At 43.5% G+C, this 16,429-nt stretch overlaps 1 protein-coding gene across 1 annotated transcript; it reads left to right on the top strand.

Annotated features, from left to right (window-relative positions):
- The first annotated feature begins 1,291 nt into the window (after positions 1 to 1,291).
- PDIA6 (protein disulfide isomerase family A member 6) lies at positions 1,292 to 16,404 on the top strand. Its single transcript, XM_082480252.1, has 13 exons — positions 1,292 to 1,345; positions 4,184 to 4,325; positions 5,541 to 5,598; positions 6,397 to 6,523; positions 7,007 to 7,113; positions 8,601 to 8,734; positions 9,155 to 9,269; positions 10,208 to 10,348; positions 11,556 to 11,640; positions 11,774 to 11,846; positions 12,892 to 13,050; positions 15,063 to 15,159; positions 15,910 to 16,404. Exons 1-13 carry the CDS (start codon positions 1,312 to 1,314, stop codon positions 15,976 to 15,978), a joined length of 1,341 nt encoding a protein of 446 aa, XP_082336378.1. The 5' UTR covers positions 1,292 to 1,311; the 3' UTR covers positions 15,979 to 16,404.
- The last annotated feature ends 25 nt before the right edge of the window (positions 16,405 to 16,429 follow it).

Here is a 16,429-nt window from a genome sequence, read left to right as displayed (position 1 = left end):
CATTCTGATTAAACCTTTTATTTCATACATCCCTGTTTGTTCATTTCTGAAACAACTTGCTTGTGAAAACAGCTGCCTGTTCTCACTCCTGTGCTAAAAATTTCATACTCTTAAAAAGCAGGACTTAATCACGGAAAAGTGCTACTTGCGAGCACGAAGCAATGGATGTGCAGATGGGGGGACAATTTGGACAGCTTCAGATCCAACTGCTAAAACTTTTTGTTTCAATGGTACATTAAGTCCAGCTACTACACTAAAATCTTCACAGCTCACTTAATCATTGAATCCTAGCTCTGCAAAAGCCTTTGTCTGGATCTATGCCCACTGACAACATAGCCCCAGGTTCTAATACCCTCCTGCAATGTGCAGCTGTTGGGTTGGGGGAACAATCAGCTTTTAGAATTGGTTGTTTCTAGAGTTTCTGAACTGGGAAGCTGATTTTTCATAGCCATATACATATCATGCTGCTGGACCAAAACTTTCCAAGTCTTCATAGGATTCAAACAGGTTATCCAGGTTTTAACAGAGCCTGTAGGAGCACGCACCAGCACCCCCTTCACCCTACTTTCCTTTCCTTGGCCTACAGCATATGCAGGTAGGTGAATTTCTGCTTTTACATGCAAGCTTGTGGCTTGCAAGTTTCTTCAAATCAGGATGCCAGTCCCACTTTTCACTGTGACACGACTTAGACTGTCAAATCCTTAATCCAGAGACTTGGTTTGCGCTTACAGGCAGTACAAAAGAAGCTTGGGCACCAGACAGGACAAAACACTGGCCTGCCTTCCTTCTCCTTGGAAGGCCTGCGTGGGTTTCAGTCCCGGCCCAAACAGCCCCCAGAGTTGTAAGGCGGGGAGTGGCTGAGGGCACCCTGGCTGGGGCAGGACCCCAGGAAGCTGTCAGAAACAGGCCCAGAGTGGGTTTTCTGGGGGCGGCCTGCTAACGACGCTCCCCAGGCACACCTCCGCCACCCCCCTGCTCTCGGCAGCTCTCAGCCAACCCCGGGACACCGCTCTAGATCCATCCCCGGGACACCGCTCTAGATCCATCCCCGGCCCGCTAGGCTAGGCCAGGCCTGACTTAGCTTGGCCCGGCCCCACCACTCTCTTTCTGCTCCTCCACCCCTCACAGCCTCCTCCTCCTCACACCCGCGCCCTGCAGCGACTGACACGGCCGCCCTCCATTGGCTATTTCAGTGCGCGAGCGCCGGCGCCACCAATGGGCGGCGGCCACGGCAGGGAAGGCGCGGCGCGTGGGCGAGGGGCGGGGCAGGCAGGCTCCAGTAGCGGCGGCCGAGGCAGTTGGGGGGCAGCCATGGGGGCGCGTGCTGCTGACCGTCTCTGGTGGGGTAGGAGCTGCGGGGCCGCTGAGGGGACGGGAGGGCGTGGAGCTGCCTCGGGCGGCCTGAGGGGGGGGCGGCGGCGGCGGGTCGCCGCTTCCCTCTTTCCGGGCCAGCGGCGGCGGGGGGGAGCTGGGGCGCCGGGCTGAGCGGGCTGGGAGCCGCCGTGGAGGGCCGCGGGCTCCAGGCCGGGGTGGCTGGCGGCAGCAGGGCGGGTGACTAGGGGGGGTGGGGAGGGGGCAGCGCCCGTAGCCACGTTGCGGCCATTGCTGGCCCAAGCCGCCGCCCCGTGGGGGTTGGGGGGAAGGGGACGTGCCCCGCGCCGCCCCCGGGTGCTTAGTGTGTTATCGAAGTGCAGGCAGGCGGCCTGAGGATCCTAGCAACAACAAAAAACCAAAAAAAAACCAAAAAAACCCAAACCCGGTACTTGTCTCTCACCCTAATAAGAAAAAAAGCGCTTTGATTTCCAATCAGCGGTGGTGTGTTACTTGCCTGGCTGCCCCGAGCTGGGATCTAGTGCTGGAAGGGCAGTAAAACAACGACTGAAGACAGTCTGAAGGAGGAGTCCGTGGGGAATCGTACTTCCCCTTTCCCTCCCCCTGCTGCTAGGTGCTCTGTGCCGGATAAATCGGTAAACCTGTGAAGTAGTCCCACTCGGACCCTTCTGTAGAAATGCCGAAGGTGCGGGAAACGCTGCGCAGGGCCGAAGGGGGAAGGCTCTCGCTCACCGAGGGCGCGTCTGCGGGAATGTGTCATCTTCAGCACACCGAGCTCTGCCGCGGGTGTTGTACAGAGGAAGTTCACGGAGTCGTCATCATCGTTGTCCTGTAGCAAAAGCTTTTCTTCACAGTTCTTCAGAGTTAAAACTTGGGGTTTCGATGAGGACTAGTAGTACTAGCAAAAAGCTGCCTTAGCTGGTTTAACAATGCTCCTATGTAATTCACTTACATTAGAAAACAACTTTTGAAATCGGATTATCTGAGAATTTTTTTGCCTTGATCTCAGACAGATTCGCATTTTCCTGGCTTAGATGCTTGTAGGAAAATGATGTTTTTATTTTCTAAAGATGAAATAAAACTTAAATATTTCACTATAGAAAGGAAAATTATGCCACCAGTTCATGAGTCATAATTTTCAAAAAAGGCAGTGATACGTGACTAGGTGGGTTTCACCATGTGCTTTCTTTTGTGAGTTTTCTTTAGCAGGTGTTTTTGCTTAAGCTAGAACTTCTCTATTTGAAGTGACAGAAATAGCTGAAGAAACTCTGTTCAGCTTCTGAATGTATTCTGTTAGAGAGATCTTTTTCTGTTCATGCCAAAAAGTGCTGATTTCAACTTAATGGTCTCATTTCACCTAGAAAAGGGTTCCTCTCTTGAGAGTGGCTGTAACATTCAAGTAGCTTTTTCCATCCTTATTTTCTTACTCTGTCCCAGTAGCAGCTGCTACTGTAGGTCACCGTAACATGCTGTGGCAGCCACGGATCGCCCTGGAAGTCAGTTAATCAGTTTTGATGAAGTGTTCCTTGTGCGTGGGCATACTGAAGGGAGAGAGCCAATCTAATGTGTAAATTTGGTGGTGGAAACTAACTAGGATCACCCAGAAACAAAGGGATTGGGTCCTAGGGCTAGAAGAAGCAGTTAGGAAGGGGAGTAGTGTGATGGATAGGGGTCTGGGTTGCAGTGTGGCAATTCAGTCCGATCTCTGGTTGAGTAACCCGGAAGATGTTATTTATGTCAGCTTTCACCTGTGGAATAGTGTAATGAAATTGGCTTTTCTTGAATGGGACTGATAAAGTGTAGGTGATGCTGTGCTGTCTGTGTACCATGTGCTGTAGGGTTTCTGCATCACTGAACTCTATCTTCCTCTCACATTCAGTCTTGAGAGAGAATATGCAGCTTCCTATTCAAGTTATTAACCACTTGCAGCAAAGCTTGCTATTTTTTGCCTAGTTCTGACTTGTGTATCTGAGCTCTTACTGCCCTCACTCTTTGGATTAAGAAAAGTCTTTTGCTATGTGGATTTTGTTACAGAGGTGCTTGTCATCTTTCATCAAGTCATCTCTTAATCTCTCTGACTACATAGAAGGAAGGATTATGAGGCTTTACGTGCAAAGTCTCAAGCAATACTAAGATCCAGAAGTATGAAGTCTTTCTAAAGAGAAAGCAATTTCCTTGTAACTTTTTAATGTTTTCTTTTTCTTTAGTCTTCTAAGACTGCTTGACTAGTTAACCAGAGAGATTTAGCTGTTGTTCTCCAGTCTGTTGCTAGAGAGACGAATCAATGGTAGATAAAGATCCTCATGAGCAAGAATGAAGGAGCTCCTTACACTACCAGTGCATCAAACGCTGGTCCTAAAAATCAGTGTAACTGTACTAAGTCTACTTGGGACAGTCCTGCATTATATGGTCCTATGAAAGATGTGTTAGAGTACCGGCAGTGTAAGAGGTGTGGGTGATTGGCTTAGGAGTTCCTGTAAGGAAGAACTGATAAAAAATGCAGCTACTTGTGGGGATCCCTGTAGAAGTTCTGCTGGTCTGTTACCAGCAGTAGTTAGGGTGGCAGCTTTGACAAAATGCTCTCTGGAGAGTCACTGCAGAAACAGCATAACTCCAGCTAGCTTTAGGCACAGAAAATATATTGTGTGATCCTATAGAACCATGATTTAAGTGGGGAGGTAATACATGAATGTTGCCTCAACTTCTTTTTTTTATGTTGTCAATCCCTTTCCCTGGAATCCCTTTCCCTTTTTCTGCTGATTTGCAGTGGGAAGGGACATGATTTAGCCATGGCAACAGGAGAGCCATAAATGTTCTGCAGGAGTGCTGATTACTTTACTTTTTGTTCTAGGCACAGTGAGCTGCACGTTTTTCCTGGCAGTTAACGGTTTGTATTCGGCCAGTGATGATGTGATAGAGCTAACACCAACTAACTTCAACAAGGAAGTCATTCAGAGTGAGAGCCTGTGGCTTGTGGAGTTCTACGCCCCATGGTAAGAATTACAGCTGTGTACTTGCTTGCTTTTATCTTGGAGGAGCAGCATAGGAATCTGCTGGTAATCTGTCCAGGGTTTCATTCAGTTGTTGGCAGTACAGCTATTGGTTTGATGGCCTCATGACTAGCAAAACAGCTGTAGTTGGGATTCCTATTTTAAATAGCCTCACCAGGGAAAAAGGCAGGAATTGGTTTCAAGTTGGCAAATAGGGTCTAACAACAAAAATTCATATAATGTTTTACTACTTCAGTTCTTCTACTGAAATTAGTTTTAAAAATGACTGATCAAAGTGCTGTAAGAAAGTGAGAAGGCCCCTCATTTCTGTTGTTCAGAACCTGATTCTGATGTGAAAGCACAGATCTGAATTCACACTTAGTATTTTTCAGTAGCAATTGGAAGTTCTTGCTTTCTGCATCTTGATTTCACACCTCTGTCTCCTGTCCTGCTCATGTCCAGAGCATGTAGTCTCTTCATCTTCCATGTAAATTCTAGTGATATATATTCCATCTTTGCCACAGAGGATTTGTGCATCCAAAGCTCCACATTCTGGAGGAAGGGGCCTTTTACTGCAACAGTGTCTGGACTGAGCGGTTAAGGAGAAAGCTTGTTCTGCCTCTTCTAGTGTTGTGGCAGCTTTACAAGTGATGGGAAGCTTTATTGAACAATGGCAATAAAGTGTAGAACAGGTAGAAGTAAATTGGCAGCTCCTCTTTCCCTACAGACTTGTGATGCTGTGATTATATACTAGTTGCCATTTGACTGTTGGTCTTCTCTGTCAGATGCCACCAGGAGATTTTGTGCCACAAATTCTTATTAGTTAAGAAGCTACCTCTAAAATAAATTTTTCAGGACTTGTCATGGGTCCATTTTGGCTTCTAAGTAGCAGACTACTGTGCAAATCTGGGTTTTGGTGCTCACATTTCCGTCTGTGTTAGGAAAGCCAAGTAGTAGCTTTTGAGATGTGTGTGTATATATGTGTGTGTGGGTATGTATGCACTTATATAATACATATGGAGGTTTTTCTTCAGAAGTCTGATGATGTGATGTTGTGGCATAGGCTCTTCCATTCTTCATGAGTAGATCTTAAATCTCGCAGTTTACTGTGAGCACCTGTTCTGTAATTGCAAAACCAACAATGCCACTCTGAAATAGTTGTCAGATCTCAATGGCAATTACTTGGTTTTTTTCTTTTTTTTTTTTTTTTCCTAAAAGGTGTGGTCATTGTCAAAGACTAACCCCTGAGTGGAAGAAAGCAGCAACAGCATTAAAAGTAAGTTTAACCTTTCAAATATGCTTGTGGCAGTGGATTGAGGAGAGTTTAGCTGTTTGTCATCTGGCTTGGGAACATGGAGGTGGGGTTTAGTCCCCAAAACCATATCACTTTATTCATGCATGGCCAGTCAGAGGCACTTAAAGTCAGGATTTTTGTGGGTTTTTTCTTTTTTAAAAGAAGCCATTGAATTGTACGGGAAGCAAATAAATTCTGTCCTTGCAGGTTCACATTACTGTTTTCCAGGACTGCGTTTTTAACAGCACCAGAAGACATAAGAATCCAGCCGCCCCTGAAAATAGCATGTTTCTCTTTTCTTCCTGGCTGTCCTGTCACCTGCCTCTGAAGGACCGGAACAGCATGAACTGAATATTTGACAACAGCTTTGTAAGCTGTTGGTGATGAGTATTTAATTACGGAAAGCTTGGATTTGCTGAGCTCTTGCCTATGTAAAATATATTCCCTGTTTTAAAAAAAAAACAAAACCAAAAAAAAAACCCAACAAAACAAATAAAAATTAAAAAACAAACAAACCAACCCTCCCCAAACCAACAAAAATCAAACGAACCCAAACAAAAAAACCCAAACAATCTTAAATTTAGTTTGTCAGGATGAAGAAAGAAACAGATATATATGATGTTCTGCAGTTAAATGCTTTCAGGGGGGGATAATACCTCTCCTCTAGTGACTGTTTTCTTACCCTCCTAATAACTTTCTCTCTCCCCAGCCTGCACAGAGTATAAAACTTGTTAAATTGCTGTAGAAGTCTTGTCTTAATTCTTGTTTTTATTTCCTCAGGGTGTAGTGAAAGTAGGTGCAGTAGATGCAGATAAGCATCAGTCCTTGGGTGGACAGTATGGAGTCAGAGGGTTTCCAACTATCAAGATATTTGGAGCCAACAAAAACAAAGCAGAGGATTATCAGGGTAAATGTGATGCTTTTTCACATGTTGCATGTCTAAAATTTTCCCCAAATACAGTAATTACGATAGCTGTTAATGCTGTCTTCTGTGGTGCTTATTTCCTGTTAGATGCTTGTAGTAACTGAGAGACAGATGGGTGGGGCTTGTTTGACCAAATTGTGCATGTCTTAGCGTGGGCTAACAGTCCCACCTGCAGTTTGTAGTTGGTGGAGGTTGATAGGCAGTTCCAAAGAATTATTCCTTTCTTCCTGTTTACTGGGAGCTTGCCAGAGACCCCCCCATCAGATAAGGTGGTTAGTTAAAAAGTGAAGTCAATCCTGCGGCTTGTTAAGTCAGTGAGTGATGTCCCACCACTACCATTCATAGCCCAGTGCTGCTTTTCCTGAAAAATCCTTAGGGTAAGGGAGTATTGAGTTTGTAATTAATTTGGGGCCTACCTTAAATTGGCCTTTTGATGCTTTAAACGCTCATTTTGCTGTGTTGCAGGTGGCAGGACAAGTGATGCCATTGTTGATGCTGCTCTAAGTGCTCTTCGTTCCCTGGTGAAAGACCGTCTTAGTGGCAGAAGTGGAGGATATAGTTCCGGGAAACAGGTATTTGAGGGAATGTGTGGGTTTGTTGTCAACTGGAGGCTGTCCTGTACAGGAGATCAGAGCTTGTGCTCTTGACTGTTAACAGGATAGTTGAAGTTGGAAGGGATCTCTGGAGGCTGTGTAGTCCAGCCCTCTGCCTGGTGCAGGGTCAACTAGAGCAGATTGCTCAGGGCTTTGTCCTGTCAAATTAATATCTCCAAGAGCTGAGACTCCACACAGACTGTGCTCTTTGGACAACCTGTCCCAGTGTTTGACCACCCTCACAGTAGAGAAGTATTCTCTTATGTTTAATTTAAATTCTTGTATTTCAACTTATGCCCTTTTTGTCCTGTCACTAGGCATTGCAGAGAAGAGTCTGCCTTTGTTTTCTTACTCCCCTCCACTTGGATATTTATATACATGGGTAGGATCCACACTGAGCCTTCTGTCTTTCCAGCTGAGTAATCCCAGCTTCCTCAACCTCTCATCATATGTCAGATGCTCAAAGCCCTTGATCAGCTTTGACCCTTGGCTGGACCCCAAGCATACCCCTTATAATTGGGAGCCCAGAACTAGACACAGCACTCCAGATGTTTCACACAGTGCTGAGCAGAGGGAAAAGTCACCTCCCCAGACCTGCTGGCAACTCTCTGCCTAAAGCAGCTCAGGAGACTGTTGGCTGCCTTTGCTGCAGGGGTGCATTGCTGGCTCATGTTCAACTTGGTGTCCACCAGAACCCCCGGGTTCCTCTCTGAAAAGCTGCTTTCCAGCTAGTCAGTTTCCAGTGTGTACTGGTGCATGGGGTTATTCTTCCCCAGGCGCAAGACTGTGTTTCTCTTTGAACTCTGAGGTCCCTGTTAGCCCATTCTCCAACTGGTTGACAAACTATTTGCCTAGTCATAGTCTAAGCTAGATGGATGTAGCTTTTTTAATTTGGTAGTGTTCTTCTGAAGTTGGCTTGCTGGATTTCTCTCCAAAGGTAAATTGAAAAGCTTCTGGCTGCTAACTACTGTTTCACGGAGCAAGTACACTTCAACATCCTTAGGTTGGCCAGATAAAAGACCTGGGTGGACTGTACCCTATTGTGTGTACAGCACTCACATGTTTGGCCTAGAAACCAGGGCACAGTGGGTTGGGGGGGTTGGCCTAGAAACCAGGGCACAGTGGGTTGGGGGGGTTGAAGAGCACTTTGTTCTCGGACAGATCAAAACATAAGGAACTAAGGAAGTGTTCCCACATCTTCTTGTTAATCAGTTTGACCTGATTTTTTTCTTTTTTTTTCCTTTTGTTTTTAAAAGAAAGTTCACTTGCAGTTTCTTGAAAGTGCTGTGGGAGTGGGCTGTGTGTATTATCACTTCTAAAATGGGAAAGTTGTATGACCTAACACTGCCTGTTTTGTATCTCATTCAAATAAAGACCATTTGGTACAACATGACACACAGGAGACGGCTTGTGTGGGAAACTAATTTTGGTTACTTCTTATGTGAGGGTCTGCTTGTTTCTTACAGAGCCGAGAGAGCGGAGGTGGAGATAAGAAGGATGTGATTGAGCTGACTGATGACAGCTTTGATAAGAACGTCATAAATAGTGACGATGTGTGGATGGTGGAGTTTTATGCCCCATGGTGTGGGCACTGCAAAAAGTAAATGAGGTTTTTCTTTGACAATTCAGTTCCCATCAGTGCTTGTTTTTGTGCAATACCCTTAATCCCCTAAAAGGGACCTTGCATCTCTGGTATATCAGAAGTGGGGTTTTCTGTAAGGTGTTTTAACAAAACTGTGTGGGCTTCTCTTGCTCAGGGCACCTTGGTGCTGCTCTGGCTGCACTCCTTGTTAGCAGTAAAATTCCTGGTTAGCAGTGGAAGTAAGATCCAGAAGTTATATCGACCTTTTAATTCCATCGGATGCAGGACTTCAGTCTCATTTAGAATAACCCTCCTAGATACCATTCTCTGCAGAGACTTTATTTTTTATCCTGAGTGGAGTATGCTATGTAATGTTGGAACGCAGTATACTTTTTCTAGCTCTAAGAGCTTAAAGCACTCATACTCTTTGTTTTTCAGCCTGGAGCCAGAATGGGCAGCTGCTGCCACTGAGGTGAAGGAACAAACAAAGGGAAAAGTAAAACTGGCTGCAGTAGATGCAACAGTCAATCAGATGCTGGCAGGCCGATACGGGGTGAGTGTGCTCTGCAGTGGTTACAACTTCCTTTCCATCTCTATTAAGTCCATCTCTAAGATTTCCCTTTAATGCTTACTTTAATGCTTAACTGTTCCTTAATCTGGTACCACTCTTAAATGTTTTGCGCTAAAAATAATATTAAGTGACACATACCACTTTTCCAGAAATAATTAATTCCTGAATGTCAGTAACAATATAAATAAATGGGATGAGAGGAAAGGAATAAATCTGTATGTTGCTGCTGAAACAGGCTGTTTATTTCCATAAGGTCTTGTATAGCCTTATCATCTGAAGTGAGAGGTCCCTCCTTTCATACTGTTTGTACGCTGGCTGGGCATCTCCAGAACATACACATGTACCTGTATGTCTTGGAGCCAGTTGTCAGGGATCACTCAGACAATATTAGCTGCCCAGATCAGTGAACTGGTATTCTTTACTTTTTAATACAGTACAGGGAGTTTACAGGGAAACAAAGTAGCACAGTGTAAGTGCACACAGCTGGCAGGAAGGCTGAACAACTTTTTCTGGAAGTGTAGCAGAGGGAGCTTAAGGTCCGTTTGTTGGCATGTAGGCACAATGCTGTCTCCCCAGAGACAAATCGGGGAAACTAATGCGTAAGAAATACAAAGAGTAAAGATGGTTCTCCTGGTACTTAAACCTGCTGGGTGCATCTAAACTGAGATGAAACTATTGTTGATTCATCAGACCTAAAACTTGAAACAGTGTTTCCATGTATGTTACCTTCTTTTGAATTGTTGCACAAGTAGGAAGCTACAAAATTGTTCCAGTTCAATCATAAGGTGCTGTGGGACTTGATTCAATGAGATGTTAAACCTCTTCCCTTTCTCTTAATCTAGAACACATCAGAGTAGCAGATAACTTCCACCATAAATATTCAGCTCTATTTGTGCTTATGGCTTAAACTTGTCTTGCAGATTCGTGGATTCCCCACAATTAAAATCTTCCAGAAAGGAGAAGACCCTGTTGATTATGATGGTGGCAGAACTAGATCTGATATCATTGCTCGTGCTCTGGATCTGTTTTCTGATAATGCACCGCCACCTGAGCTCCTGGAGGTACCTCTACATCATTTTCTCAGATTGATTTTCCATCATATCTTTTGTATCAGTTTTTACATGACTGTATTAACTAAATAAAACAGCTGAAGTGTGCTGCTTATGTGCTGTTTTGCATCAGAACATCAAAGATGGCAACCCTGATCATTCAGTTTTCTGTTATTTAACTTTTACTGTGAATTTGTTGTTGACTGAAAGTTTCTCAGAATTGATACAGTGAAGACACTGACAGGATGGTGTCAGCATGTCTGAATCCTCTCTTGAGGAATGAATGAAAAGCTTGGGTTCTGTGCCCCATCTCTTTTCTTACAGGAGGGCAGGGTTTTGTTATTTGTAAGCCATCCATTAGAAGTTGCATGATGACTAATCTTGCTTGTTGTCCAAAAAAGCTCCACACTCTGCACAGTGACTTCTGTTTTCAGCTTGATGTTGTTAGATTGGAAGTGGTGATCAGTTGTCACCAAACTGAGGTGCGTGCAGGACCCCATTGGGGGTCTTGCAAGAATCCATTGGGGTGCAGGAAGAAAAACAAAATTGTACCATTAATTAAAAAAAAAATAAATGGTGTTTATTTCTTCTTTGTCATCCTTTTAAAATGTCTATTTTCTGTATGCCTTATGGACATAATGTTAGTACAGTAGTATATGTGTATAATTGATACACATATACTGGGGCTGTGTGCTTAGAAATTTTTTTTTACTGGTAGCAGCGCGCAGTCAAAATTTGGAGAGCACTGATGTAGATAGATGGGTTGATTCCTTTTTAAGGTAGATCACACAAAACTAATATTGCTCTGTTAATGTCAATTAAATGTCCTCATCTTCAGCAAATCTGCACCCTGCTGGCTCTCCTTGTGCTAGCAGTACCATGAATGAAACCTATAGGCATATGCATAGGTCTGGGTGTGCTGTTTCCAGCCCTGGTCCAAGGACAGTGACTTTGAGCAAGAAGCGACATCTTACTGTGCTCTATAAGCCTTATTTGGTACTTCTGACTTATCTTTTGTTGCAAGTCTCAACAGAAGACTGTGAACTCTTTGTAATTTGCCTTGTGTTGGGGGACCAGTGAAGTAGGAGAGGCTTGTAAGCTTTTGTGTCAGGCTGTTTCAATGCTTATTACCTTGTAGGATGGAGTTGATAGGCTATTGGAGGGATGTAACCAAGTAACCAAACTTTACTCTCATTGACTTTCTGCCACTTTCTTCTAGATAATTAATGAAGATGTTCTGAAGGGTACTTGTGATGCTCATCAGCTCTGCATCATTTCTGTCCTGCCTCATATTCTTGACACAGGTAGACATACAAGCAAGCAGACTTCGTTATGAATTTGGCACTTAAAGCATGTAGCTGTGTGTTGTTTTTTTTGTTTGTTTGTTTGTTTTTTTGTTTTTTTTTTTTAACTTGTTTGATTCTGTCTAACAAACAGGAGCTTCGGGGAGGAATTCTTACCTGGATGTCATGTTGAAAATGGCTGAAAAATACAAAAAAAAAATGTGGGGGTAAGTGTCACTATATAGACTGGTCTTCTTGGAGAAGATGTGAGCAATTTTAGAGGTAACAGGACAGAATTTGCATGATAGTGATTCATCTGCAGATAAGAGTTGGTTGTTCAGGAGAGTACATCTTGGTATTTCACTAACTGTACTGTGGGAGGGGATGCTGTGGCTTTAGAATAAACTCCTGATTAGTTTTCTGTTTTATCTACCTCTCAAATACTGTGTTTACAAGTGATATCTCGGCATTAATGAGATCAGATTAAGCATCTTTTACTCTTGTCCTGAGGGCTAAAATATTTTAGGGCAGTATTTATCCAGTTTCTTTTAGAGTCTTTTGCTGGTGGGTACTTTATTAACAAATTTCTTCCCCTCAAAGAAGCAGGCCAGCAGGCTTTGCCTGTTCTCCTCCTCTCAATTGGAGGTTAGGATCTCTGGTGCTTCTCTAGGAAGTGAGAGTTGTTCTCACACCCTGACTGCTGTGGAAATGGGGCAAAATGCCATGAAAGCCTGGGGGGAAATGCTGAGATTGGCTGATTCCAGAGATTCCTCAGGGGACTTTAAAAGCATTAGAGGAACTGAGACCTGACCAGTGAGGAACTAATACCGAGTGAAATATTGTTCTTGCAGTCTTTGGCCAGACATCTTCTACAGTGGGATTTGGGCAGTACTTTGTTGTGTTTAGATCTGTAACTTGAGCCATTTTAAACCTTGCTTGATATAGGCTAAACTGCAGCAACTTGTTCAGATTGGTAACATAGTTCTTTCCCTGGACTGTCTTTCATGGCTGTTCTTATGATCCAGCTTTCAGTGGCTGTGAGCGTGGGGCTGGCCTAGAGTGCTGTTCAGGAGGGGCTTTCTTCTGTTACATGGTTGAAGATTGGGACCCTGCTATTCCCTGCTGCCTTCAGTAAGAAACTGCGATGTGTTGACACTGTCAAGGGCAGTTCAGAGCCTAGCTTGAATGCTGCAGGGTTTCAGGGTATGTGTGACTTCTAAATAATTGTAATGCCTATACTAATTATCCATTTTATATTTTCTTTTCCTCAAGGTGGCTATGGACAGAAGCAGGTGCTCAGTCAGATCTTGAGAGCTCTTTGGGGATTGGAGGCTTTGGGTATCCAGCAATGGCAGCTGTTAATGCTCGGAAGATGAAATTTGCCCTTCTGAAAGGATCGTATAGTGAGCAAGGGATCAATGAGTTTCTCAGGTATGAAGTCTTTGAGTGACTTAAATCTTACTGTAACTGGGGCTGTGACTCTTTACCCTAAAGCCAGGCTCTTCTGGATCAGATGAGACTTGCACAGTTAAGAGAATTAAGATGACGAGCATTCACTGGAGTAAGGGAATGATTTCAGTGAGGCCTGCAACTAAGAAAGCAGTCTCTACCTCTTTGTCGTGGACAGCATGAAGAAGTTGGCCATTTAGACCTAAATGGTACATTTAGCACAACTTTTGAAAACAGAAGTGAGCTTGGATCTTGAAAAATTCTGGTTCTCTGGTAACCCAAGAAATTAATGGGATTTAGTAATCAGTACTACTAAATTCAAGTGGTGCATTCTGATTAGTAATTGGGAAGTTCCCAGTTTAGGAATCTAAATGGGTGCTGCTGAGGTTCTTGAGGTTCTGTATGATACTGTTCATTTTTTCTGGTTTGGTCCAGTCCTGTCTGCCCCCTCCCACTCTCCCCCACCCATTCCCCTGACATCTGGTAAACTAATTGGGGGAGCTGAAGCAATCCATCCAAAAAGTAAAGAGCTTGCTGCTCAGCTCAAGTTCCCTGAAACTGCCTCTTGTGTAGTTCAGCAAAAACCAGTACTGAGAATTGAATGGGAAGAGGAAATGGGGAGGAGGACAGAAGGCACAGCACCACAGAAACACAGCAGCTAAACTTACGCTGGTACTTAAGCATGATCAAAGTGAAGTGAGAACTCTGCTTCTGGGTAAAACAGCAGCTGCCATGAGGTGTGCAAGAGCCTTTGAGAGCTTACATCAGCAGCGTTATTTCTATGTCCTTGCCTGGAGAAGAGCAAAGGACAGTCAGAATTGCAAAAGGAAATACAAATCTCTCCCCACCTTGCCATTAATTGAATCCTGTTTCTGCTGGATTAATGGAAACAGTGCTATAGTCTCTTACCTGTGCAAGGGATCAGACTTTCTTCTTAATGCCAAAAAGGAAAGGCTCTCTGAGCATCAAGTAAAAATACAGGATTCAGATGCAAGAAGAGTAATACCAGACAGTCTGTACTAATAATGCATGTGCAAGAAATGTCTGCCCTTCTCAGATGTCCCAAATTCTCTTAGTCTAGAAAATTCGTATTAGTGAAGCCTTTCCTCGTGAGGGTGTATGGTGCTTCCAGGACACAACAGTCAGTTTAACAGCTTACATTGCATTAGATAATTGGCTTGGTATTGTCTTACTACAGAGCAATACCTGCTGGAATAATCTCTTGACGCTTCAGCTCAGCTGTGCTGCATAGAGAAAGGGGTACAATCACAGTTGGTGTAGCTGGCTGTTAACTCAGCTTGCTGTGTGCAGCTTTTGTAATCTAATAGGCAGTCTCAACAGTGTTGACCAAAAGTAAGGAAACAAGTGCTGAGAAGAGCATAAAAACTGTAGACTTCACCTAGGGAGGAATGCTTATTCAGTCTTACTTGCCTCTGAAAGAATACAAAGGGATTAGCTCTTCAGGATTCTAATTTAGGCTTCTTGAGCAAGCCTAACCAGCAAGTGCAAGATGGGGTGTCTTAAGTCAGAAGCTGGTGTTACCTCGTACCCATTGTAACCCGTGGAGGCTTAGAGTCCACTAAAAAAGATTACTAGTGATTTCAAGTAACAGTTGCAGGTGACTTTGGAAACTAGAGTTACAGACTCTTCTCGGAGTTGCCTCAAGTGATACACAACATACTGTTAAAGGGGCTGTGTTTGTTCATGAGTATTACAAGGGCACTGCTGAAGCATGAAACAGTGTAGCTCATATAGTTTGTCTCTTTGGATCCCATTGTAAATTCACAATGCTGCTTTAAGGGCACTCATTCATTTGTTGCTTTTCAATTTGAGAAACTTTTGCTTTCAGAAAGTTTACATTTGCCTCAAAAGATGCAAGCAGTTTTCAAAGTTAACTTCCTTTTATCTGAAGCTGGCAGTGTTCCAGGTGGATGGAGACTGGAGAAATTTCTTAAATTTAATGTTTACCTGTTTGTTTGTTTGTTTTTTCTCAGGGAACTGTCTGTTGGTCGTGGCTCTACAGCACCAGTGGGTGGTGGAGCTTTCCCTAAAATTCATTCAGTTGAACCTTGGGATGGCAAAGATGGTGAGGTAAGAGGTGCTCCATGTCTGGTGCTGATGATTTGCTAGGTTCAGAAGTGACTGGATAGAGTAACTAAGAACTGGCAATATGAAAATTCTTGTTCTTCGAAGATTGTGGGAAGTTGTTTAAATGTTTTCCCGTTATCTAAATTCTGCCACCACACCAAACACCAGCTTCATGATCTGATGCTGTGGACTTTCCTACATAGGATGCATCCTACTCCTGCCTAGCTGTTAGGATGTAGTCTGAAAGTTGAATCCCTTGAGGCTGTAACCTATTAGCTACCTATGCAGAGTAGGGGAGGTGGTAGTGTATACATTCAAGACCTGAACATTTGTGGAGACTTTGGTTCTGCAATATGCTGGCCTTACCATCAAAGTCTTAATGTCAGGAAGTTTGTACGGTAAAGCCTGTATAATAACACAGTGATCAAGTATGTTCTTAAGGTTCAACGTGGCTGTAAAAAAACAAAGTTAGTACAATCTTTTTATCTACTTCAGATGGAATTAAAATATGGTAGTGGCTTTGTTACAGCATTTATCTGTATTTGCCTTTATCTGGAGTATTTTTATTAGAAAACAACTTTCTAGTCTAAACTCCGCTTGTCTGGTGCGTAATACACTTTGAGGTTTTTATGAATGAAAGAGATGACAGGTGGGAGCTTTAATTTCAGGATGAAGTAAGCATCTTTCAAAGTTGGTGATGTCCCAATATTAAGCGCTTCTAAACACGTGCTCAAAACCTTCCCTCTTTCACAGCTTCCAGTTGAAGATGATATTGATCTCAGTGATGTGGATCTGGATGACTGGGATAAAGATGAGCTGTGAGATCTTCAGGAAACTTTTTTTTCTTGGGAGAGTCTGTGCAGCAGTTTGCAGCCTGGTTCACAATCAGACGGATATTCCAGTGGCCTTTTTGTGGAGAAATAGCATGTGACACACTGTGCTATTTGATGCATTGCGGCAGTGAACTGTACGCATCTCAAGAAAACATTGCAGAAATTCTATGAATTGTCATAACCAGTAAACTTTGATTGTATTCTGTGTAACAAATATTTTGAGGACACCATGGATATTTCTTTGGAACATCTTGGGTTTTATTTTGTGGATAGTGTGCTGTTTGAGTGTTACTGGAGGCTGTTAGTGTAACCAATTTTAAATGTGATTTTTTTTTTTTTTTTTTTTTTTTCATGGAGGTGGAACCTGGTCAACTTCTGTTTCAATTAAAGAATAAACCAAAATATTTTTGACACACAGTGTTAGTCTTGTATAGCGTAAC

This window comes from Vanellus vanellus, assembly GCF_965231255.1.
Source record: "Vanellus vanellus genome assembly, chromosome: 3".
Taxonomy (NCBI): domain Eukaryota; kingdom Metazoa; phylum Chordata; class Aves; order Charadriiformes; family Charadriidae; genus Vanellus; species Vanellus vanellus.
Note: the sequence above shows the minus strand (reverse complement) of the source record. Positions and strands in the feature narration are given on the sequence as shown.

Bases quoted from the DNA above. Each gene is read 5' to 3' on its own strand.
- PDIA6 (XM_082480252.1), top strand. From the start codon at position 1,312: ATGGGGGCGCGTGCTGCTGACCGTCTCTGGTGGG. The intron at 6,524-7,006 runs GTAAATGTGATG...GCTGTGTTGCAG, and splicing joins CAAAGCAGAGGATTATCAGG to GTGGCAGGACAAGTGATGCC. The intron at 7,114-8,600 runs GTATTTGAGGGA...TGTTTCTTACAG, and splicing joins GATATAGTTCCGGGAAACAG to AGCCGAGAGAGCGGAGGTGG.